We start from the raw sequence: 27,365 nt of genomic DNA on the forward strand, positions 1-27,365 counted from the left end.
TCCTGTTACATTCTAATGATAACATTTGTATTGAATTGGTATAAATATTCTTGTAAATATAAACAGACATATTTCAGATCATGAATTCATATTTCATTATAGTTCTTCGACTCTATCTTGAAACAGACAAAAATTTCTGGCAGCGTCCGCGTCGTGTTGTAAATATATATATATATTGCATACACGAATTAGGTGCGTTCCGGTTGTGGTGTTACGAATTTTCCAGCTCATCACTGTATATATCCTTGTAGAAACAATGAGAGATGATCCCAAACGTCGCGCAATAAAAATTGCAACCCGCAGACATGGAAATGTTGAAAACAAATATATATAGCTCGGAAAATAAGTCTAAATTTAAAAATAAATAAATAAATTTACTATTAGTTTCCTTTTACTAGCATCCTATATCTGACCAAACAAGGCACAAACATGAGTGACGCAACTTACATCCCCGTCAAAACAGCATAGCCTACATGCGATGTCTTAAGTCCAAATATTTATATCAGCGATCGCGTGTTAATTCAATCGTGGCATGGCGCATACGATCTTGCTAATAGTACATCGAAAAACGTTTAGATTAGATTATCTACAGCTGCGCGTTGACTTTTTCAAATATGACAGCTCCACTCCATCTTGGCTCCACTAAACTAATATGCGTTTTTCTTCCGAATCGCATTTTTCTATTGTTCTGTTGTTCACACAACATGAATGAATGAAATATTGAAATTGAAACAAACGAAAACAATGTCACACATCAAACTATAATTTTCAAAATATGAGAAGAAAAATGGTTGCTCAGTAAATAATATAACAATTACTATAACGTGCATTTTATGAATAAAACACGGTGATGTCACAATATAGTTATTAGAGCAAGCAAATATGATTTGTTATATTGTGAAAAAATAGGGCGAAATTTGAATGAAAACACAGCATGAATTTATAACACAAAATAATTTAGACCTAGAATGCACCAAGGACGTGCGATGTAGCCATTAATCTTTTTTTTTGTTCTTTACAATCCAAACTCGCCTTTGCGTACATGAACATAATTTTCTCGGCTTGATTGATCGGATTTGTGAATATACACTTTGTCTTGTTTGGGTTGAGTGAAACTACTAAAAACACTTGAAATATTTTTAGTATTGCATACTGGTATATTTTATAAATATAGTCGTAAGCCCTTATCGCGGGATATAAGACTTGTCTTGCATTTATGATTGAAATCAGCGGGCAAGTATGTTTTAATGTCAGTGTCAATGGCTTGTAAATTCGATGATTAGATATTGATAAAAAATGATTGAATAAAATGGATTTCAAAATTGCACAGAAAATTTCTAATCACTACAAAAATGATTGATATACTTAAAATATTCGATACTCGAATACTTTGCTAACATAATCACTCATTGAAATGGCTGCGACACATGAATTCAGTTCAAATTTAATAAGTAGGTTGCATGGAGTCGGTGACTTCGACAAAAATATGAGTGAATCAATATGATTTAGAATAGATTGTATCAGGCTGAAACGTTGGGAGTACATGAAGTCACTATTATGTGCTATTTTAACAGTACCAATATCTCGTCAAACAAATCACTTTTAAACCCCTCATCAAAACCCAAATACAGCAGAACGTAAGTTAAAAGTAGATTATTGTAGGAGCAGTATAAATTTAAGAGACTAGTTACAGAAATGTCAATAAGGTATTTTTCTTATAAGATATTGGAAGACGCCATGGACAACAGTACACTTTAAGCTAAATTTGGAAGAATATATTGCATATAATAAAATGGGAAAGTAAAAAATATAAGTGATTTACGCGCTACGTTACGTGTCGTTCAACGCTGTCTGCCAGAGAATTTATATTTGACGCTCTCAATGCTTGCGTCAGTTTTTCCAACGTTGCATCTTTGCCGTTTTGTTCCATCCACAAATGCAACATAAGCGAACATTGTTGACTTTCGTCGTGAGGATGAGTCGACATGACACGTTCCTTAATTTTCGAGGCGGCAACTGCTCGACGCCACGAAAACGCTTTTCTGTAACCAGAACTGTCGTCAGAATCGGTCGGAGAAGACGACGAGTGACCTCCCGATTCTTCTCCGTCGCTTCTCTTCATTCTTTGTGAGTGTATAGCAGGAAGACGAACTAATTTTGGTGATGTTTCATTACCGGGCCACGGTAACTCGTCACACAAAGTTGACCATGAGATGTCTCTGTCGCTTAACCGTTGTTCGACAATGTCTAAAGCATCGCGGAGGTCTAAAATAAGTATAGATGGAATTGTTAATAATTTCAAGTTTTTTCTAGAAAAAACAACATAAAATAAACAAATTTTTCAACTTTCATCCCAAATCATAAGTTAATAAAATACTTGGAAACACTTTTTCAACCCAATAAGCGAGAAAGTAAACCTAACTTACTTTCCATCCTAGTTCTCAAAATGAAAGTTTTTTCACGAAGACATGGCAGAGGCATTCTCAATCTTGCTTGCTGTAACCTTGATCGTAATTTGTCTGGATCTGTTTTATCTTCATATCTGAAATGGAAGTCGTATTATTTTTAGCTATAAGAAGACAAATATTATTAAAAGGAGGATTAGGCACATAGAGCACAGAAGTGAGCGAAAATAAAATCTTGATTTGAAATACGAATTGAAACTATCTTTTGAAGAATTACACTTGCATGAAACTGAAAATAAGGTACTCGTGACACCTGATAAGTATTCTGATCACAACTCAAATACAAAACTAATCGCCATATATACTACCAATACCATGTTATTGGCTATTAACTTCAGTTTTAGTGATGGGGAAGAAATTACTCACAAATTCAAGTCATATCCACGGAATGAGAAAAAAGTGTTGTTAGCTAACCACGATGTTTAAGATGTCGATACGGCATCAACAAAATCGTAGGCAGAAAAATCAATGAAATTGAACTCCTATATTTGGACCTTAGGGAAATGTTGAAATAAAACCATTCTTTGAATGAGATCAATAAATGCTAGTATTGCTATTATGACTTTTCCTTAATTTAGTACCTTCTACTCCATGCATCCCTCACTCCATAAAGTTCTTCCATTTTCTTTTGTAAATTACTTGTATATTCTTCACTTATACGTAGTTTTTCACTCATCGCCTCTTGATCTGCTTTCAAGGATAATACCCGAGATTCAAGAAACCCATGGCTTGAATAAAAAATTAAGACCGAATTAAAAAATTGAAAGAATGAAAAGGCTGTAAACGAAATATTTTTGTTTATGATCTTGCACCCACGATATGGCGGTGATAGAAAAATACAAGGTTCGTCTAGGACTCTAGGCCAGGATTATGCAATCTGCGGCCCACAAGAAAAATCGTCCGCCCGCGGAGAAGTGCCAATTCTGAATAGAGTTTTAAACGAGTTTTTAATTTAGTTTAATCTGGTTCCTGCGAGCAATTCCAATCCCTTTGCATTGCAACATATTTGCGTAAACAATATTTTTTGGATTAGTTTCTGACAGAGGAACACTTGGAAAATGTACCCCGAATCGCTAGCACTTCCATTAAAGCAAATTTGGAAAAAGTAGTCAAAAAAAAACAGTTGCAAATTTCTGACTGAATTCGTTTAAAGTCGGTGTGACAATAAATTTGAATAGCAGTTTTCTTCAGAAATTTATGCGTCTTTTCACTTGCATGTATTTCAATGGACTGATTAATTTAAAGAGTTTCAGGAACATAGAACTGAGCATTAAAAAGCACTGCACGTAACTCGTTAAGTACAACAACATTTAGCGTGTGCATTGCAGAACAAATATAAAAGCATTTTTCATAACAATTTCTTACACGGTTCCGATGACGCCACGTCTAATCGGCTTTATAAATCAATTTACTGGGCGTGACAATACACGGATACAAAATACATGGCAAACAATAGATGAAGTGGCGATTAATCCTAACGAGGACAAAATTACGTGCCTTATCAAAAACCTCTGACGCGGAAAACAAATTCCCTTGCGCAACAGGCTATTTTATTAGAAGCGAATTTAACTCAATGGACACATGGGCATGGCTAACGCTAGAACAACACAATTGAAAATTTAGTAATATACCAAACAGGGATGGCCCTAATAATAATGGATATTAATTAAATATTATATACCTTCTTTCTCTTGCTTCTATTTTAGTTGACAACACAATAACTCTTTTTCGTAATGCTCTGTGTTTTGCTCTGAGTTGGTCGATGTTTTCATCTGTAGTTTTGATTTTGTTTTCAAGAAGTTTCTTAACTCCTCTGTATTTGTTCATTTCCTTTATAAGAAAGTGAAAGACATTAATATAAACTTTATTACCCAGTTAAAAACATAATTGAAATAAAGTTCGCACGTATCGCCCAAAATGTAATAAATCCGATTTTCCAAATTATATATAATAGCCTGTAGGTCTGACATGGGCAAACTGCGACCCGCGAGCCAAATCTTGCCCGTTCGGTAATTCAATTTGACCGGCCTGATGTTGCCATAACCAAACTAAAACCAAATTTTAATGTTTCAGCTGAAAAATAGCTCAAGGAATTCGTTGAGATTACTATTAAATTTAGTTTTGGCACGAGTCTTATTGTTTCCCACTATTGCTTTTGTAGCACTGTAAATAGTGTTCATAATATGTAACTTTTACGTCACACTTACATGGCCCGCCAGTTCGGATGAGCAAAATTTGGCCCCTGGTCCTTAAACCTTGCCCATCCCTGCTCTAGGTATATAAGTTTGTGCTTGTGTGGAGCCTTGCTTAGAGAATGTGCGACACATCATAATAATCCGGAGTCGTAATAATCCTCCTAATTATAATATATAGCGTACTCAGCAATTCACGACATCACCGTGTTCGTTAGGGCATCTGTTCGCTTTTGTGAAGACTGTTTTTTTCACTTCTGAGTGAATGTTCGTGATCTAGATTGAAATTTTTTCTTTTTTTTTATGAAAAATAGAATAGGACGAACCTCTTTTAAAATTTTAACGTCGTCTTCAACAGAATGTAATCGTACTGTATGATTTTGTAATTCACCGAATAAATTTTCCCATTCAGTTCGTAAATGACGCTGAGAATCTCTGGCCTGTAAAACACATTAAATTTCGTTATAAAAACAGGAATCGTTCGACCAGAAATTATGTTGAAGTTGATAAGTGATTAACCGATATTAAAATATTAAAACGATCACTATACTATTATTCAAAAAGCACTTTCCTAGTTTTATAGGCGTTGCGCGAATGTACAAAAATAACAGCCAAGTCAGCGTTATCAACTTGAAATTGTTTGCATAGGTAATGTTGGGCAAAGTTGGTTGCGAGACAATCAATATTTTCGAATATAAAACAGAATTCAATATAAATAGCGCCTTAATTTTCCCACGTATGACCCTACCATAAAATGAATGAAAAACGGTCGAATTTATGTTGTAAATTTTTCATCGATCCATGAAAAAAACTATATCAAACTTGATAACACATTATGAATTTTTGATTGAACAACATCGATATTAAAAAAAAAATTTTTTCACATTACATATCACGTGATATAGTTTTATAACTTTCGGGATTTTGTGCAGTTCTGTTCAATAGTATTTTAAATATTATTCATGAATTAAGTAAATTAGAAACTGTGCGTCAACTGCTGCTGTGCGCCTTTTACAAAAGGTATAGATTTAAGGAGTGAACCTTTCCACATTTGTACCTTTATTTCGTTCGTATGCGTTCAAATTGGCAACATGCTGAATTTGTTTGAATCATAGATGTTAGTTTTAAAAATGCAACTCTTCGGTAAAATTTTGTGTGGTCTAGCTACAGAAACAAGCTCAAATATATCGATCTACCTGTCTCCAGAGTCTTTCCGTTTTTAAAAAACGTCGATGAGCTCTTTGCAACGCTGATTTAGCGCTTTGTACATACATGGCATCTCTTTTTAACCACATAGATGCAAGAGTGATGACTTCATTGAACTTTTGTAAAATATCGGGAACGAGCCGAACCACAGGATATTTTTCACAGTCTACTTCAGAAGCAACCTGAAAAATTTAAATAAGAATTTAGCATCAAAAAGGGAAGGTATGGAAACGTTAATAGCATAATTAGATAAAAAATCTACTCAAAGAAGAACAAAATATAATATCAATAAATCAGGCTACTTCAGTTGAGGACATATGTAAAATACAAATTTGAATAAAAGGAGACGAAACCCGTATCTAACAAATTTCACATTTGAAGGATAGGAAAAACCAAATAACTGTATTTTGAAATAGAAATCACTAACTAACACCTCAACAAAATATAATTTGCGTCATATTCCATAGCGAAGTTATATTATTATTTATTATATATATTATATTGCTGATATGCAACAAAATCAGCGTAAGATAGTCGCGGCTGATAAAATCGTTTAAAAATAACACAATATTAGCATAGTACACAGTATTATATAGTATACAACAAGGAGAGCGATCATTTTTCCTGTCAGATAGGTTAGGAGGAAGAATTAGGGTGTATTTATTTATTTAGCCAACGCCCCATTTTTAGGCCAATAGTCTTTTGCAAACATCTTTATCAAAACGGCGAGATGTCCTCACAATATAACATGGTTTTGTCGAATTTATATTTTATGGTGATAGTTCTGTGCCAAGTTTAAACAAAGATGTAAGAAGCAGTCTTCATCTCCGGCACATACTCGACTTATGGGTTCAATATGTACGCCAAGAGTTCATTACGCGTTTACCACTTTGCTGAAAAACAGCAGAAGCAAAGTAAAATTTTGTTTATTGTTTGGTGCTGGTGAATTTAAACTTATTTTACCTTTTTCGAGAAATGCTCTTCCGAATATAAACCTGCAGGCGGACCTTCGTTATCAGTCGGCCATAGTAACTGTCGTATTTGGTTCATCGTTTGCACAATTCTGAATTCTGTGCGATCCAGGCTCGGCTTAGGAATCTGGGCTTCGTCAGCTTCAGATTGGTCATTATTGTTCGTGCTATCTTTTTTACTGACGGGGAGTAGAGATATATTGCCTTGCTTACAAAACATTTGCAGCGGCACCAACACTTTTTGCGTAAACGCTGAAAATGTTTCTTGTAGAACGCACATTTCACGTTCAACGTCGTCTAAAAACCGATTCATTTCGAAGTGTTTTATATCGGGTGCTTCGTTTTTCAATCCTTCGTCAGGTAGCACATCTTTCTGGCGACGTAATCTACGTTCACGTCGAGCGTTAATCAGCTTTGTTTTAGAAATGCTATCACTCATATCACTTGCAGCTTTGGTATGCAGCACAGTTCGGTACGCTTTGTTTATATTGATTGGTAGCAACACTGCTTCACATGATGTATTTTCGTCGCCAGGCAACCTAGTATGACATTGCGTTGCAGAAAAACACTTGGGTTTCACAGGCGGTAGCGTGACGGCTTTTCCTTCATTCAAGTTTATCCTACCGTCAGATTTCGCCCGACTAAATGGGCGGAGTTTTGTTGGGGGCGTGGGTACTCTCTTTTTTGATGCAGTACTTGGTGGTGAAGGTCGAGCACAACTCGCAAGAAGCATTTTCAAATGTGCAATTGTTGCAACTCGTGGAATCCGTGCTTTTGCATTAATCGGGATAAGAACATTTTCAGTTGTTCGCTTCAAGTAAGGAAGATCTCCCAATACTGCGTCGACCTGTAGCAAAAGTAAAAAATGGATAATGAAATAATAAATACGCAGGAATACTACGCAGCCCATGACACTTATCATTTTGACGAGTCATTTTTTGTCGCAGATTCAGGTTTAATGAAAAAAGGGTATGAAAATTGAAAATGGTATTCTAAAATAATGAATAATGTTTAATATACAACCACTCCGGCACAGTTATATTCTAACATTTGAAGGTGATGCCCGTTATTATATTTGAATTCACCGGTTCTAGTCCACAAGATTGCAAGTTCCCAATTTGAGGAAATTTTTCGAATTACAAAATCGATCAATACGTAATTCCTAGTTTCTCACGCGGAACATTCAATTATGTTTTAGATTACCAGGATGAAGAATTTTAATCGCCCATCGTCAAGTATGGATTAGTAGATTTTTTATGCAGGAAATATTGTTTAATATTATTGCAAAGGGCGTCGTCATATTTATAATTACCCACTTCGCGAAGTAATGAGGTACATTCGTAAAGCCCAAAGAAGCTTTGAAAATTGCAATAAAAAAATTGATTATAAGAACTTCGATGAACTCTTGAATGATAAAACTTAAATGATATAACCCCCATTGATCCTTGAAATATGTGTAATGCACATAATATAAAATTAGAATTGAAAAGCAATGATTTTGTCTTCATGTCATCTTAACAGAGCTCTACGGGGAAGCCGTTTAAATGGTAATTTCGACCATATATTCTAACTATTTTGTCCAAGTTAACCAAACCATGCACTAATCAGAGAATATCTCATGTTATTTACAGGTGACAAGGTATATTATTTTCAATGTATTATGAGATTCAAATTCCGATTAAAAATCGAACGGACCAAAAGATGTTAGCATATAGTATTATTATATTTAAATTTAATCCAATGTAAAAACCATATGGGGCGTGACAGTGGCGCCACAGAGAAATCGACAACGATTAAATTTAAAACAAAAGGGAAATCGAGGAAACGTTTTCAGTTGCGAAGTAATACAATCGAAATAGTCCCCATTGGGACTATCCAATTTCGTTTTTAAAATGCCGCCGGGCCCGCAAAAACATCTGTTCTGAAATTTTTTATATCTTCCAAATAACTGTAACTCCTTCCCGCAACAAATATATTAGATATACGTATATAGAAATTTTGTAAAATTAACGTCGAAACTTATGAAAAACCAGTGAATACCAAAAATATATGTAATTCCTCGTGACCTAATATTAATAAAAATGCCGTGTTTCTTTTACCAATGAAAATATTTTTACCTGTTCATGTCGTTCTCTGATATTATTCAAGCTGAGTTCAATTGACTGATGAATATCGGACATTGACAATTCGGATTCCACATCCAGCTCAAATGGGAATGACGACATTTTTTTATTACGTCATCCGGTAAAATAATAACTAGGAAGATGATACCTTTTACTCGAACGTATCTGCAAATATAAGAGCAATCTAAACAATTCAGTCTTCATCAAAAACACCAATATCCGCGGAGTAATGCTGCAAAATAGGCATACTCGGTCATGTCTTTCCTACCAGCTGCCTATTCAGATAACACTTCTATAAATCCTTCGCATAAATGAACGACAAATCAGTTTAATAACCACTTCCTCCAATGCGAAATAGCTATTATACGCGTGGCACTTTTGTTAACCAAACCAAGTTCCAAATACCTGGCAATTATCGAGATGCTAAAATCCGATACAATGAATTGAACATATTGAACACCCGAGCATTCAATTTAGAAAGTTAATTTAGTCCGTTTGGAGCGTACCAGACTCTTACAACTGTTGAAAAGTTATTAGTTTGGCATGAGCAGCTTCTGACTAATTTAAATATTCAAGTTAGCTTTACATCATATACTTTTTGAACTAGGATTTTATAGCACATATATGCATATGATACTGTTTCAAACAGAGTGCTGCATATTACTGAATGTGACTGAACGACGACTTATCGATCTGACGCTATGACACAAAAGTTCTCGAATAATAGCAGTAAATGTTTAATCCAATATATAACTGCCCTTTAATCCAATCCCCTGTCGACGATTTTATTTCATTACACAATAGAGAACTAGATTTTACGACCTCGTACAACACGGATATCGTCAACTGGAACGGTCGGAGTTTTAGCACCACTGTGTTTAATAGTACAAAACTGAGATGTAACGACAGACCTAGTAAGATCATAGTAAAAGCAAACGATCCAGTCAATTTAATAAACACATCTAATGCAATTTATCGGATGCGACACGAACGACTGACGGGCGAGCAATAAAAATTATGATCTACGGTGCAATAGTATACAGTTAGAGTTTAGGCCGCTGTATATAGCTCCAGGCTATAGTCGTCATAATAAACCGTTGATCATCAGTCAAAACAAAACATTCGTATGACATCACGTGTTTAATAACCGTGCACTTTCACCTTTAGTCGTACCCTCATTTACCCTTTGTTCTTGTATTGAATAAAGTACTAATTCATTGTCTCATTCAATTTTCAAACCGTAGATGAAAATTCCTAAATTTCTATTTTTGGAATGAACGACATTTTGCCATGAATGCCTAGCAGCAGTTTTTCATTAGGTTATTATGCAAGAATGTGAAGTATGCAAGATATTCATATTATGCATAATCTTTACTTAAAATCCAATATTATTAAAATGAGTAGCAGCGTCAATATTGTCGACTACATGATTATCGATTTAAAAGATATTAAAAATACAATATGTATTTTTCATATCTAGACTATTTCTTCTGTAGTCTATACGAATTATTTCCGTAATTATATTCCTCGCAAATTGATTGTGATTTTCAAAGAAAATGGGTCAATTGTTACAATAATATATATATACTGAGTAATAAATTTTTAACCAGCATTCAGTAGCAAGTTGGTAATATAATTTAAGTTGTTACAACTGGTTTTGTGAACCGAGACAATATATGTGAACACCGTAACTCGAATAAAAATATATTGTTGAAGCTCTAACACTATCTATCTCACTTTTCATGTAATGCTGCAACAGACTAATAATAATAAAAAATTGTCCTATTTTTTCATTCATACGAACTGGAGAAAGTTGGGAATCTGTAGTCTGAGTAAACAATTGCTATTATCACATACAAACACATAAACTCTCGTTCTTATTCGACTCGGCACAATTTCGTGCTCACGTCGGACCTGTTTTTATAGACAGCCTATACTTATTAATTCTTCAAGTTCTAGCGCCGATGACTTTACATCAAATTTGATTTCCATACTGCACTTTTGCCTTCACAAATCACGGACACGTTCGTTCTTTCGCACCTAGTATTTATCACAGACGCGCACCAGTGAGCATGACGCAGAATCTCTGTTCTGTTTTTTGAAAACTAACAAGGGAGATTAACGAAGCGAGTCGCCTGTACAAAATTCCACGTCGCTGATCGCTAAACTGTATAAATTGTCCCACGTCTATAGTGAAATAAGAGGATTTTGTTTTAAAATCGTTCAATCACGAACCGCAGATAAGATCACGATATACCATGCACGATTTTGTACTGCCCGTGTTAAAACACGGTGTGTTTATTTGTTCACAGAATGTTCAAGACAAAACTCAATAGGGGTTCTAATATAATTCTACTTAGTAACAGAATACAAAGACAAAGGAAGAAGAAAAGGAATACCCTCGTATTCCATGCAAACAAAAACTGGCGCCAGTCAATGGGTCAATACACAAGACCAATATGTGTAAAAACGATACTGGCAAAAACCTAATTTTTTATCACCTTACCGACGCCCCGTAATCAAATTTGTAAATATTTTCAATGTCATTGAGAGACTGATAACGATAGTTTCAAAATTGCACTGTTCTTTTGTTGTATTTTGCCTCACTATTCAAACAAATACTATGCGGTTAAAAATCCTAACGGAAATAAATTCTGCTGAGTGTGAACTTCAATAACGTGGTAATAATAAATTCAACGACAGTTACTTGGATGACGAAATTTTTTAACATGAAAGGTGCAAATTTATTTTGCTATCGAATGGGTTTCTGCGGGACTACTACTTATCACTAAGGCAAATTTATTTGACGCCATTTTGCGGATAACGTAACCCAACTGGCACGTAAATTCCACGCACAAACAAAGAATTGAAACATCTCTCTTAAATCGCATTTTTCATTGCATTTTCTATAGACACGAACGAATGGTTTCCAAGTTAACAAAAATCACAATTGGGATGTTTATTTCCAACGTCAGCAATACTAAATTCATTGAAAGATCTGGCTAACTCTATAATCTCGTTGATACTCATATAGTCTCATTAATTGGTCTCTCCTCAATTATCTCATTTTTTGACCTAACACTGTTTGGCGACAAAGCATCGAGTTCCTCACAATTGATAAGTTGTCTTCAACAGAAAGCAAATGTCTGTCAACAATTTTTTGTCCGAGATTATCTCACAATTTTTTCATCGTCAGCCGGATCTACGATATGCGTGTTACAGCATGGCGTTACCTCGTTTTAGCAATTTGGTCAATCAAAATCTGGACCCGTGTCACATTGAATTTTCTTCCCCTAATGACATATTGTCGAATTACTGCGCGACGAACCAAATCAAGGTTGCTATTAATCTTTGTTCATGAAATTTTAATGAACTCGTTCAAATCCCATCGGAATTTCACTTCTCTGGTAGGCCCATTAAATCGAGTAGGGTATAATCATTTTCGAGCATGGTCGCCAGATATACCGCGCATATCTGACGCGGTAATGTAGATGCACAGCATACGTACACGTTTCGTCATCTTCAAATCCGAATTTTGAAACTACGTGGCGAAGTAATTACTTACAAACATGAAGCTTGATTTAGCACGTTAAATTATTAAACGATTCCAGGTGACGCTTTAAATATTATAAAAGTAGATGTTGTTTCTCAAGCGCAATTTCTGTCGGGGTATTTTATTTTGATCCCTGATCCCACTCATTTGAGATCACTTTCTCAAAAACCACACCGCGTTGTACTATTGATAATAAAGCAAAAATTGCTACCTTCTATCGCCAGCTCACTTATAATTACAATATTATACAACTGGGAATCAGAACGGGTACTTGGTATGTTTTTGTGAATACAAAATAAAATAGCATACATACCCCCTTTTACTACACGTTCCCTCATTATTATTTACTTGTCCTTACTGGGAGTAGCTTTATGATCTCATGAGCATGAATGGGGTCGAAACCAGTAATATATTCGCTTGGGTGCGCATAATTGCCCCCATCGGGTGTTCCATTCATATAGGCGTTTTCCCTTTCATGGGGCTCTAATCATTCTGTACATACTAGGCCTGATTGTACAATGGTGTAGCGTATTTAATCTTTAATTTTAATATACTTCATACTCGATCAGTTATAAGATCGGTAACGGATATCCGGAGAAGCGTGACAGAAAAAGTCCCAATGCTCAGGGCGGGGCTTACATTAATAATATAAGGGTAAATCAATAGATTCCATTTATTGAAAACATATTCGTCATAAAATGTTCTCATTGGCTCGATTCAAATATAACACGAAGTGTTTATAGAATCAAAGACTGAAAAACGTACCTCCTCAGACCCATAAATGGCCATCTACGCCGAAGAAAAAACAATTCTGCTTATTCGGTTCTATAAGACAACACCAAGCAACGAATGATGGTTATCAAAAAAATAAATATATATTTTTTGTAAGCTCTGTGTAGTTCGTATGCAATATTATCAGGTACGAGTTTTACGATTCGATATTATTCCTCAAAACATAAAATAAACGCTAACATTCACGCTCCGTGTAGATTCCATATTTAAGTTAGCTCAACATTTATTGAAAACATATTCGTCATAAAATATTCTCATTGGCTCGATTCATATATAACACGGAGTGTTATTCTAGAATCAGAGACTGAAAAATGTACCTCCACAGGCCAATAAATGGCCATCTACGCCGAAGAAAAAACAATTCTGCTTATTCGGTTCTATAAGACAACACCAAGCAACGAATGATGGTTAGCAAAAAATAAATATATATTTTTCGTAAGCTCTGTTTAGTTCGTTTGAAATATTATCAGGTACGAGTTTTACAATTCGATATTATTCCTCAAAACATAAAATAAACGCTAACATTCACGCTTCGTGTTAATAAGTTATCTTACCTTTCTTAACTTGACAGTGACAAACGACTAAATAAATAACTGAGAATAGTAAATATAGCAACACTTTCCATAGCAGCCTATAGATTCTCACAAGCACAAAGAAGCCGTTATGCGATCACAAGGTGTATTCAACTCATCTATCAGACTCCTTTTTATCTCGGGCCAGTGAGTGGGTCGTGATCTAAACGTACATAAACGTTATTGGTTTCTATTGTATGCCTCGCACGACAGCCACTTTAGATTAATTTTACACACAATTAGCTTACCGGTACCGAGAAAATGCGACCAGATAGAATTTCTATTTTATACTCCCATTAAATTGACGAAACAACGTTCTTTTTATGGGCATTTCAATTGAACAAATTCGATAACGGGAGTGGTTTTGAGACAATGTTTAAACTAAATTTTGTTTGTTTCTCTTTTCAATTGAACACCTTTTATTGTATACAAGCAAATTACCAAATGCGTTGACCTCTTCTACTTGTTGACGTCGTGATAAGGCGACCTGTAGTCGACATGTTTTCGTTTTTGAAAAACCTTTGACAAATGCTTGACATGAATTGATTTCTAGATTCTGATTTCAGCAAAGCACTTTTAGAGTAACCCCAAGTCCCGATCGTAAACGCCTATGAGATAAGCAGCAGTGCTTTTGATAACGTTAAATGCTAAACACTCAGTTCTGAGCAACACTGTTACTGATATATATAATATACACCATTCTGCTTAATCTCAAAGATAAATTTGAACTCGATACCACAAAAATGTACTTTTATAGCATTTGTTGCTTATCACAGTCACAGAAGTTCGTATACCGGCAGCGTTGTTTTCTTTTTCTTCCTCGGTCGATGAAGTTCTTTACCTCGAACGCTGGATATTAATCGCATAATGTGGATTTATTGGGGGATTTACTTTGTTATGTGGGAGTAGAGAGATCAATATAGTTTGTTAGCTAGTTCACGGAGGACCAAACTCGGCTCTAAACGTAGAATGCAGGCGAAAACTATCGTCCATGGTGCACACGCAGTGTCACGTCAATTAATTATTTCAAACAGTATACTAATGCTATGCCCTGATGTTGGTGATGTAGCCTACCCACTGCAATAACGATTTTGTCCGAGAAAACAGAGAAACTAATTTTACAGGTTTTTAAAAATAGACCACGTGATTACGTTGTCCAAATTAACGACTGAGAAAACGAAAAACGACTGAGAAAAACGACTTTCTAAATTAAAAAATTGATAATTTTCAGCCTTTTAAATAAAACAAAGAATTCAGTATAATAATTCTCGAGGAACCTTAAAATACACAACAAATTTTAAATTAGAAATGAAAATCAATAACTCATTACGGGCGCAATTTTTTTTATTTAGAAAAAATTTCTTCAGTTAGCCGTCGGCCAATGGAATAGAACTAATTACAGTATATTATGTAACAATCCGCGTTCCCATACAACATCTGCTACTGTTCCAAATTTTCCCATAGGTGCAATATTAGAAGTCAATAGGCCTATATCTTTCTGACATTATTACTTAGCATATTGTCGAATAGGTTTGGTTAAAGATAAATCAAGCAAGCTTCGTTGTTTCAGAATATTAGAAACAGGACAGAAGATCGATATCGACGATAACTGCACTTCAGATAAGTAATGAAAAGTCAACAGCATAATAACTCCCTTGGTTCGGTTAGTCGTTACCACGAAGTCTTGACATTAGAAGACTGCGCAGAACGGTATTTACTTTGATGCCAGATGGGACACAATAAAGTGAAAAAGATTAGACCTATTATATGCGATGTGTGTTGTGCTATCTCATTTGAATATACAATGAAATGAGGCTCAAAAAATTCTGTAATCATGTCATATTTTACAGCACTACAAGTTGCGACTATTGACAAAGTTTGGAAAGCCCGTATTGTTTCTCATCAAACAGAAACACGTGCGCCTTTGCGATTCTTCTCGGTTTTGTTTAAACTAAAGGGTCATAAAAAGCGACATAATATAATCCACTCAGGAATCGTAAACATCGCGGACATTAGTTCAAACAAGAAGTAAATCTTTATGCGAAGTAACACAATGTTTATCCGATAAAACGGCGCGAAAAATCCAAAGACTAATGTACTTACTTGTCTTGTCCCGTATCAAGAATAGAACGAAAAAGTCACGTACTATGAAAAGAGGACACGTGGATTGTCGTTTCGTTGGATGATAATAAAAGACTCAAGTAAAAAAGAGCTGTGGTAGCTTTGTCGACCTCGTCACCCGAACTGAAATAAGAATTTATAAAGAAGTAAATCTAGTTTTCAATGAACTGCAACGCAATCTTTGTCACTTAGCAGCATAAAATTCCAATGTAGGTGAGGTCAGATAGTATCAAACAAACACACCTGGGAGCATTTTCAATTTTCTGCCTTATTATTGTTAATCTGGATATTGTAACTGGGGACATTTCAAATGAACGGCTGTTTTATTTGCACTGTTAAATGAAATAATAGATACGCCAAGGGGAACTAATTAACAACCGCTTAATGTTTATAAGTCACTGTAATTACATACCCCAAGACCAGAAAACAAATATCGCATAATACCATTGAGTGATACGAATGGAGCGTCTTGAAAAAGGTGTACGTCCAAATATATCAAGAAGCAAACCTACTACGCCTCTAGCGGGGTGGAACTCTCCAAAAGTCGAATTCTGTGATAAATATATGAATAAATCAATTGGCATAATGAAAACTAAACCCGCTTCACATAATTACTATGCCACAATGAAGCGCAAACTAGGTGAGAAGTAATCTCGGATGCATTGCCTCTGATTATTGCAGAGCATTCGAGTGCAACAAGATACTGAAGAAAATCCACAATAAATTATTTCATTTGAATAGACGTGATTGAGATTTGAAAACACAGTCGGACAAAACTTTTTGCAGGATGCTATTTGTATCTACAACAAATTTATAATGAAGATTCTTATATTAATCCCAGAGGAGAGAAAAGTCGATGAGAAAGCTCAATCATATGTCGAACTTCGACCACATTCTTTAGTTATTCGTTCTGACTATACCACCACGGGATTCGAGCCACACAGGGTATTCAAGGTGCGATGGCATGGGTGTTCCTAACGCTTAGGACGCGCCAACTGTCGAGGATTAGGATCGTATTTACATATTTATCCCGGGTGGGGGGATAGCCGATATGGCGGCTTAATTAATCATATGGCGAACCACGGACTAGTGTCCGGTTACCAGCCCATGTCGGGTACCGTAGGTACGAATGGGATTAGTTAGCCAGTTATTTGTTTTGGATGGTGGTGGAAGCCGTAACCGACCAGCGGTTACGTCAAGAGGTGAGATAGCGAGTGTATTTTTAACGCTCCAGCTTACATCTTCGTGGGGGAATTTTCTTCCTGTTACTCACAACAACCCAATACAAAGTTGAAGATGCCTGGCCGCTATGTATGTCAGCTCAAAAACACCACTAGCTAGGTCCAGACCCCAGTAGATGGCCCCATGCTCAAACTGTCGAATACCAGGCCCCCACCAAATATTTAACTTTGGCATTTCAATTGATAGAATGAACACAAAAGACATTTTAACACGTGATATGATTTATAAAATTGAACAAATAGTAAACATTGCACAAATATCATGTGTCACAATTGAATATTGACATCAGTAAGAACTTTTTGAAAAGTTTCTGCTTCATCTTGAAACTTGTTGTTTTGCAAGTTTAAATTCTTCAATTTAGGACAGGATGAGAGCACTTGTAAGCTGGATGCTTGACATAAAGCTAAAAAAACTGCAGTTAAGGAAAGCAGAGAACTTTCCTACTCGCATTTGTGCTTATAGGATTTACATATTTATCCTGGCAGAGAGGAAAATGATAAGAAGGCTTAATCATATGGCGGTCCAAGGCCTCTCATCCGGTTACCAGTACATGTCAGGTATGGGATTAGTACGCCAGCGGTTACGTGAACCACCATCAGGCAGCATAGAGTCCAGTTAACTATCCCCGCATGGGATATGAACATGCTAACCCACGCAGGGTAATCAGAGGTGTGGCGGCGAGTGTATTTCTAACACTTAGCACGATTCGCCACACCGCCGAGCCTTGTTACTAATAAACCAACACTATGATTTATACACATTCAAGTATACTACACCAATGAACTATATCCAAATGAGCCAAATTGAGTCGGTAATCAGCAATTGTATCTCTGCAGATACCTATTTATAAGATAATACACTACAACCTTAGCTTCCATGTTATGACAATTTGGAATATATAAGACCTAAAAATAACATGTAAAATGAACATTTACATAAACGAAATGGCAGAATGTCATTCACATCATGCAAGTTTTAACCAGTAGAACAAAGTCTAACATTGCCAGGTATGAATCGAAGTACAGCATGTGTGCTATGTCCCTTTATATGCAAAATTTCAATGAATTAAATAAATTATATTTTTAGATGAGTGTAATTTTAATATCAACTTCTCATTAGGGTTTTATTCATTTTGAACCTATTTCAATTTTGTGTGCTCCCGCATTGGGTAAACACTTATTTTCTTCATTTTTATCTAACATTTTATAGCCCGTTATGCTAATTATATGATAACATAACAGTAAAATTTTACAAAGGATACAATTTCCACTTAATGAGAGCGTAACAAGTCTTTGCATATTCTTGATTCCGGATATATCATCAATTTTATTGTCATCAGCAATAATTGACTGAAAAGAAAAAAATATATTTCTATTCAAGAATTCCTTTATCAATATTAACCACAAATGAAACGCAACAGGACTTACTTCGCAACAAATAAGTAAATGAAATGGACCATTTAACTTCCGTAACTGGTTGCTCGATATATTAAATATTGTTATCCCAGAAAAATATTGCAAATGGCATACTCTTGAAAGAATCTGCAAATAGCGGAAAAAGAAAATGTTAAGTTAAATACTGGCTACAATTGTAGAAGCAATTTGAGATGCAATTCAAATACTGAAATGGTTTGACAGAAAATATTCCAGAAATGTTATAATTAATTTCAAATATTCATAAAAAGATGAAAATAATGCCACGCCCTCTCGTCCGATTACCAGTCCATGTCGGGTATGAGATTAGATAGCCATTAAATTTGTTCCAGATTTGTTCCAGGTTATCAGAGTTGTGATGGTGAGCGGATTCCTAACGCTTAGCACGATGCGCCACACCGCAAAGCCAGTATTTATAATATGCCAAAGACGGCTAGGAATGCACCAGCACAAATAATTACATATTCAAATTCTGCTGTTCAACATGATTAATACTAAATTCTGATAATGCAGTTATTCTACTAACGAGGATGAGGTCAGAGACCGAAATCTTATCGATCGAAAGTTAGGGGATCCCCCAAAACAGCGATCTTACTCCATAGTGACACCTTGTGTCCCATCACTAATTAATTGATAACTCGCTAATTATATGACATAATTCGCCCAAAATGAATAGGCTTCTGGTATGAGATATGATGAATATACATGCAAAATCTGCAGCAGAACCAATCTCGCTTTCGTGAGATATCGCGTACATCTAACAGACAGACAAACAGATAAATACCTATCAACATACTTACCGATTAAAATCGATAAGTAATAAGAATCTCTACTAATAATAATATAATAAAAGTTTTCTTGAACAAAACAGCTGAGGGCACTTATTGCTCTCACCAACCTTTTTAGAAAGATCAACTGATGACTGCTTCTGAGTAAGACCATTAATGCAATCTTCAATGACATATTTGCTGCGAAGATCTGCATAATATTCTTTTCTTTTGTCATCAATAGATTGTAAATCAGTCAAATACTTATCTGTTTCAACTTGATATTTTTGGGGACCGATAGCTCGCATTAACAGCACAAGAGTAAGTACAGCCCCTATTGTTGAAAACATAAAAATAAACTAAATCACAAATATGACAATGTTTGTTTGGATGTAGGTGGCCTTTGATGTTGGTGTTATGCGTAGGGATGATGCGTTTTGCCCAGGAAGTGTTGAAAACATGGAAAACTAAGTGAAGAACATACTAGGAATTCTATAAGAAATGAATAGAATTATATGGTTACGAATTACTGTCCCTTGATAAATATGACATATTATCAGCTGCCAATTTCCCATATAGTAAGACTAAACATTCCAGCTGGTGCTTCCAAATCAGATTTTCTTACTCCCTATTGTTTGGCAGTGTTAAATATCCCAGCATTGTCTGTTACCTACAGTAATAGAACCATGTTTTATTCAACACGACTTTCTAAAGTTTTATCATATCAGATCTCAGAGTGTGTGGCATATTACAAGAATAAGGTTGAATTTTATTAAAAGTAAAAATATGCAACTGTGTAATTTATCTTTGTTGGATTCCTGGGTTCGATCAAAATACTGCTTATGATTTAAAGACCAAACAATCAATTATCAATCTTACATTTGTTTCCAGGCTCTAAATCATTCAATTGAGTACAAGATTCTAATTCAGATTCAAGGAGTTCAAGTTTCGCGCTACTCAGTTCCTGGCGGAATTCATCTTTTACTGTAATCGTATTAGAGGAGAAAGAATCCGTATCTTTGAAACTTGTTGAATGAGATTCATCACTACATTTGACAACAATATCACAACTTTTATCGGTGAGGTCATTCGAGCATTTAAAGATCTAAAAATATGAAAAAAATTAATTTAATACCTAAAAATCATGATACAATGTAACAAAAAAAAACATTTACCTGATAGTTTTCGATGTTCATTGAGAAAATCACCTTAATACTTTTTTAGTTTTGGTTTCGTGAAAATGGGGGGTTGAATTTCCTCAATCAAGTTTTTGTGATATGAATCGGTGTAAAACTTTAACAATTATATCATAGTCTGCTGCTATTTTTTACAAGTTTTATATCACAAAACTCGATTTTGAAAAATTAAAACAAAATTTTCACAAACAACCTACCCATGCATGTTGATAACCTTTTCCTGATAACGAATTCCATCTTCCGCTCTGTGTAATATCATCAATGACAACAGAACACTTAACTTTGATATCTGTTATCTGAATAGACATACGGCAGATATATTATACTGTTTTGATTATTGCTCTTTTTTTTAAAATCAAGTATTTATTAAACTTTTATGCTCACATTAATTGGTTTTCTAAAGATGCAAGTTACTGAAGATGTTGCTTTTTGTACATGAACTGCTATTATTCCTTGCATAGTTTGTCCTAGGGAAACATGGAATATATGCATTATTACTGAATTTAAGATGCAAAAAGGAAACCGTAATAATAACAAACTTGATACAGACCTCTTCCAAGAAGCCACCTATGATAAAACCAAGCACTTTGGTCATTTGGATCAGTAAAAAAAGCATTTTGCACAAATTCCAGCTCTGTAAAAGATAACTAAACATTATTTTTTCATTTTACTCATATTTTGCAGCTTAATATTCATATAGATCTGTATTCCAAACTCACAGTAAAGTTGTAAAGTAAAATTACGAAATCAAAATTCACGTACACCAAATAGACAACGTTATGCTCATTCACTGAGAAAGGCCCTCGGACCAAATGCGGCCGACAAAAGAAAACTGTGCGGCCCAGTGGAGAAGTGCAATTTTGAATAGTGTGCTCACGAGTTTTAAATTTAGTTTAATCTTGTATGCGTGAATAATTCCTATTCCTTTGCGCTGCAAGAACCTGTGCGGAACGAACAATGCATGTCATACGATCAATAACCATAATTTTTGTGCCTGGAACTACTAGAAAGCCATGTTGAATAAAGGTGCGAACTTCACTTTCACCCAGTTATTTGTATCTGGCCCTCCCGAATTGAAGGTTGCAAACCCCTGCATTAAATTGTAGGAGACCAAAAAAAAAACTGAGAGCTACTGAAATCATAAAGAACTATAATTGTGCAGTACGTGTCAATTATCACAATCAATAAAAAAACATTCTTTATGATAATACATGTGAAAGTGACAAATTTACCGTGAAGTAATTTATCTTCCACAATCCGATCTGGATTTTTTGAGCTTGGGTAACGAATCGGTAATAATTTACTTCTATAATGCCATGAAGAATAATTAGAAAAGTTGTTTTCCACAAGTTTATCCGTACATTTAATTTCGTCATCTACTGAAACATTGGGAACAGAATTCTTGACAACAAAACGCCTGTAGTCCCAACAATGAACTGTTTAAAATTAAAATGAAATTTTTAGTGTAAGGCAAACATACCGTTAAAACGCACTAGAATTTTACTTACAATTTCTGTCATCAAACTGTAAGAACTGATTACAAAGATCCAACTCTTTTTTCCAATCTGGATGAGGCATGTACAACATGATAAAGCATCTAAAAAAATATATTTTGGTTCAAGATTATGCACCGTCATTGTGAATACCCCCTCGGACAAATACTTCCAGGGTTTCATGCCTCAATCATAAAAATACCTTCGAGCTACACTGAAGAAAATACATTTTGAGAGAGACCGGAGACTATCCTAAGTGAGGTAATGGAGCTTGACAATTACCGTATACTCCAACAGGTCCATTGCGATCACCAATAATAATTCCCATATGTTAATATTAATTTTTTTAATATTAATATATTTTACAAATATATTTTTGAAGCTCATAAAAATAACAACTATTATACCTATGATGCCAACAACCATACGATTTTGGATTATTCCTTAGACATGACGCTAAAAATTCAAGTTCATCATTACACAGCTTTTGCAGTTCTTCCGCTTGTCTGTGAAAGTTTAAGAATTTTTTCGCAAGTAGGAAACAAATATATCACATAAATGTTATAAGAAGCATCGATATGGCACGTTCTAATAAGGCAATCCTATATCTGCATATTGGGTATATGAACTTTCCTGTTGCTGTTTGAATTATCAAATAGGGTCAGAATAGGATATTTTATGTATATTCAGAAAAGGTAAGGTAATGTCAAGAGGTGATGATCAAATCATGGCCCAACCATGGATTTTTGTCCAGTGACAAGTTCAGGTAATATCCAATCGAATACTGCCTAATGTATCGACTCACATCAATATGTTTATATCTTCTATGCTTTCAAATCCAATAAAATGAATAGTAAATTACATATGAATATGAGATATTAAAGATTGAAATGTGTCATCTTCATGCTTCAAAGCTAAACTTGATTAGTTGAGAATAAAAACTGAAATGATCAGTACTTGTCTTTCATTGAGTTGAATACTGCTTTCCTATAATTCCACATGGACGAGTAATCAGAATTTGAACTGAGTATTTGTTGACTGACATGTAATCCAGTGCTATCATACTCTTGTTTTGTAATCTGAAAATATCGAAAATCAGTCAACGAATTTTACTAAAATAAGCTTTCATGTATCTTTTCAATAAATTCATGCAATTATCAGCTAATCGTGTATCATTGGATAACAGAAGGCTTATTTATACTGGTCACAAAAACTCAAAATTCTGGATCTCGTGAGCTTTAATATGAAGCCATTAATTTAGAGAAACAAGGAACGAAAAATGACAGCATGGATTCTTTCAATTTGTAAACAAATTATTCTGTTAGCCACGCCTCAACGAATTACATCACTGCAATGTAAGTCATAGAGACTGTAACATAAAAAAATGCTGTATAACTTCTTACCTTTTCATGGGCAACACTGGTTGCTTTTTGAAATACTTTTAGTTTCTTCTCCCTTTCTTTTTTCTTCTCCGCATCCTGCTCAGCTGTTGTTTTAACTTTAAGTCTCCCATGCTGAAGAAAATAGAAATATTACATATTATCAAATTACAATGTGAAAATATAGAATACCACAAATTCTTATAGCCTCTATCTGTCTATAGGCTAATTTAGCACTAATATAATAATAGCATGAAATATAAATATCTATCTTAAATGGAAAAGGCATTCATTCTACCGCTATCACTATACTCACAATTATTCTTCAAATACGGAGATACCGGTATTCTTGTAACAGAAATATAGGTATAAACTCACCATTATGTTTCGGTCGGACTTGCTTCACGATGATTTGCACAATTTCTTCACAGATTCGATTTAATAGGTACAATCAACTACGGTATACAACTGAACTATGTGGAAATGAAGCATACAAACAAAATGCTTAATATTTAATACCAGATTTGATGATTCAACGCAGCGCTAACAAAATTACTTCTCTGAACACTGCTTGTCCGACGTGTGATGTCGCTCGGGTAAACCCCGTATGTGTTAGCCATGCTTGGATGGATTGAAACCCTAAATGCTGAATTCACATCGACGAGCGACGCCTGGCCGTTGATGGATGTTCCCCGACCCTTGACCCCTATACCTTGACATTTTGAGAGTGTTTTTGTAAGTTTGAGCTTACAAACTGTCCGAATGAAAAAATGTCCGAGCGACTGCAAAAATTCAAAGACTGGCAAAATAATCCCATTTGTCCGCAGTAGTGCGTACAGAAAAAAATAATTTTAATCTGAATATGAACCGAGCATGTTTGGTAGTTTAGTTTACATTCACGTCTTCGTAGTCTTTATTCATCCAAAATCGCCTTTTAATTATATTTATTCTGAGGGTGGGGGAATTTTAAGGGTTTAAAAGCGTTTCAAACTGCGGAAATTGCTATATATGATACAGAAAAAAGCTCTTTTACATTTGAAAAGGGAGAATAAGACCATCAACGCCCTACTCCTCGTTACGCCCCTGTAGATAAGTGCGGACCTATTCAAGGGGTGTGCAACAACCTGACAAGCCATTCAAATTTTTCTTCATCAAGAACATTATTCTAAGCTGGAGTTCACATAGGTATAATATTAATACATGTTTTTAGCTCTTGTCGCTGGGTTAAATCTTTCGCCGTTTTGTCCGGTGTCTTTATTACTGTAACGCTGCATTACATTCGCATTACGCATTTTTTAGTGGCCCATCTAGATGTTTGAAGTTGGTTATATCTCCCATTGACAAAAAATGTTGCACCCTCTGGCCTAGTCTATTGGTTAAAGGGTCGGATATGTTGGCATTACGGGTAAAAATTCTATGTTTCAACCACATGTTCACAACCTCATCTCGGATATAATAAATTTGGTGGACAATGACTGAAAGAGGAAGAAGCCTGTTCCGGAAGTAACTGCTTGTACAGAGCCAAAGTCGGAGTGAAAAGCGTATAAAAATCGCCGTCTAAAGAGGCCTATTGATAATATGTTATGTTAAATCCGGGACACTTCTCATTTCAAGGTAGGAGACTTATAATTTTTGGTCCAATACTCAAACTACTGAAATAAAATTCGATTGAATTAAATTGATACCTGTTAAATTCTACGATAACTGAGGCTAGTTTATTATTAATCCAAACTTGCGCTCTAAGACCTACCAAGTTTTCCTTCCAACATCGAACCCCTCCAGTCCAGCATTAAATGAAAATGATGTTGGCTCTGGTCTTGCTCTATCAATACTATTAGCCTACTTGCAATAATGGGGTAGCTTTGCTTCACGGTTTATCCCATAGAGTGCATTCCGCATCATATCTCTATGATGGAGACTATTAAATTCATTAACATTTACAGAGTATAACAAATTGTCATTACGACATTTCAACAACTGGCAACTTCTTATATTCCATATAAAAACAAATTATGCTCAGTTGTGTTGAAAAAAGACGAAATGCAATCAAACTGATTGGTGAATTAAACAATGGGGAACTCAATTTTTCCTCGGCATGAAAAACTAATTGCTGATGTTCATTCATCATTAATCTGTTTTTAGAAAGTCGTTTTTTCGTTGTTATTAATTTAGTATTAACGTCTGAAAATACCCGCAGTAACATAAGTGTTCTTGAGCGGGTAAATGGGATATATATATATATCAAAAAAGAGTAAAGAGCACTGATCTAGATTCCTCGAAGACAAAAGAATTCTTATTCGTAAGGTTTTTTAAGATCTTCAGTTATATGGTACTTCACTACATCATAGTTGTTTAGCTGATCAGATTGATGTTTCCCCGACCTTATTATCCCAGAAAATTTTCTCCTGTGCTTCACAATTGTTAAATTTAGTTTTCAACTCGAGAGGATAGGATAGGATTTACATATTTATCCCGGGGGAGAGGAATCCGGGAGAGGTATCCGGTTACCATTCCAAGTCGGGTATGGGATTAGTTTTACTGTATTGTTTGTTTTTCGGAAGCATGGACTTGGTGGTGGAGGAAGCCGTAACCGACCAGCGGTTACGTGAACCACCCAACGACGGCGAGGAGTCCAGCAATCCTCTCGCACATAACCATCCCTGCATGAGATTCGAACCTGCGAACCCACGCAGAGTAATTAGAGGTGCGGTGGCGAGCGTATTCCTAACGCTTAGCCCGTTGAGCCACACCGCCGCGCCAGAGTATTGTCGCATGTTGACACATGCAAATTTGAACAGAGTATTCAAGTGTATGCCATTAAAAAGTGTTGAAAGCTATTTTTATTAGCTTGGTCTATTCCGTATTCGGAGCCATTTTTTCATCTAACTACTTCATCTACTACAACTAATAAACTAAAACACATCCGAGAACAAAATGAGGGCGGAGTTATCTGAATTACACTTGAAAATTTGAAATAAAACTAAAAAATAACTACAAAAAGGAGTGAACGTTCACTACCATGAATGAAAATTGGTCTGAGTGAAAACATTTTAATTCTCAAGGCGAAAATTGTTCAAACGCAAGTTTAGTCCAATTTTACAACCTAGAAACCTACTATAATGCGCCAATGAGGATATATACATCATTGAATGAGCCCAATAGTTGTGTCTGAAGAGCAGCGAGCAAGGTCTGGCCGAATTATATGGTCTACTTTATATCAGCAATTTGGGACGCTTTAGCAATTTGAAATTAACGAACGATAGGGATTTAGCCCCTTGGGGGCAAGACGATTTAATCATATGGCGTACCCAACGACTAACATACCGGGCGTACCGATACCATGGCCTCTCATCCGGTTACCATTCCATGTCTGTTATGGGATTCGTTAGCCAGTTATTTGTTTCAGATGCATGGACTTCATCGGCTAGGAACTGTTCGTGTCTAAAGGAAATCTGACAGAGCTGAGATCGTAGACGTTGTTTTGATTTTCAGTTTTTTATAATTAAATTCCCGAATTTCAGATTTGGGAATAGATCATAACCAGCAGTTTAAAAGATCATAAATATTCACCCTGAAATGCCATATTTACGTCTTCATTATATTGTTTGCACACAAAGTGTATTCTCAGCATGATAAAAAATAAAATACTGACGAATAGTGAGAACTCAGAAGATGTCTAGCAATTGCAGAAATAACGGGTTATCACATTCCACACATTTTTAGGTTGTGATACATGTACTCAGCAACAGGTCCAGGTTGGCGACGGAAGCACGTCACGTCTTTAACGGAATGAAGCTCATGTGGTTGTTCAGATTCTAGAAAGTACGATATCTAATGTTGAATAAGTTTCACCAAAAGAG

At 35.3% G+C, this 27,365-nt stretch overlaps 3 protein-coding genes across 3 annotated transcripts in view; 1 reads left to right on the forward strand and 2 right to left on the reverse strand.

The window, feature by feature from the left end:
• The window catches only part of LOC120340871 (coiled-coil domain-containing protein 40-like), a 223,012-nt gene that overhangs the window by 115,006 nt on the left and 80,641 nt on the right, over window positions 1-27,365 (forward strand). The window lies entirely within an intron of this gene.
• Window positions 743-9,122, reverse strand: LOC120340864 (uncharacterized). The gene is made up of 8 exons (XM_039409250.2): window positions 8,952-9,122; window positions 6,827-7,681; window positions 5,854-6,045; window positions 4,984-5,097; window positions 4,147-4,295; window positions 3,047-3,193; window positions 2,427-2,542; window positions 743-2,265 (listed from the first exon to the last, which is right to left on the reverse strand). Exons 1-8 carry the CDS (start codon window positions 9,057-9,059, stop codon window positions 1,826-1,828), a joined length of 2,121 nt encoding a protein of 706 aa, XP_039265184.2. The 5' UTR covers window positions 9,060-9,122; the 3' UTR covers window positions 743-1,825.
• Window positions 17,439-24,157, reverse strand: LOC120340708 (geranylgeranyl transferase type-2 subunit alpha-like). The gene is made up of 14 exons (XM_039409049.2): window positions 23,884-24,157; window positions 23,530-23,640; window positions 23,084-23,205; window positions 22,534-22,632; window positions 22,142-22,230; window positions 21,866-22,069; window positions 21,184-21,267; window positions 21,018-21,100; window positions 20,831-20,929; window positions 20,317-20,542; window positions 19,569-19,771; window positions 18,665-18,778; window positions 18,499-18,586; window positions 17,439-17,640 (listed from the first exon to the last, which is right to left on the reverse strand). Exons 1-14 carry the CDS (start codon window positions 23,884-23,886, stop codon window positions 17,504-17,506), a joined length of 1,662 nt encoding a protein of 553 aa, XP_039264983.2. The 5' UTR covers window positions 23,887-24,157; the 3' UTR covers window positions 17,439-17,503.

Source organism: Styela clava, chromosome 14, assembly GCF_964204865.1.
Source record: "Styela clava chromosome 14, kaStyClav1.hap1.2, whole genome shotgun sequence".
NCBI lineage: Eukaryota > Metazoa > Chordata > Ascidiacea > Stolidobranchia > Styelidae > Styela > Styela clava.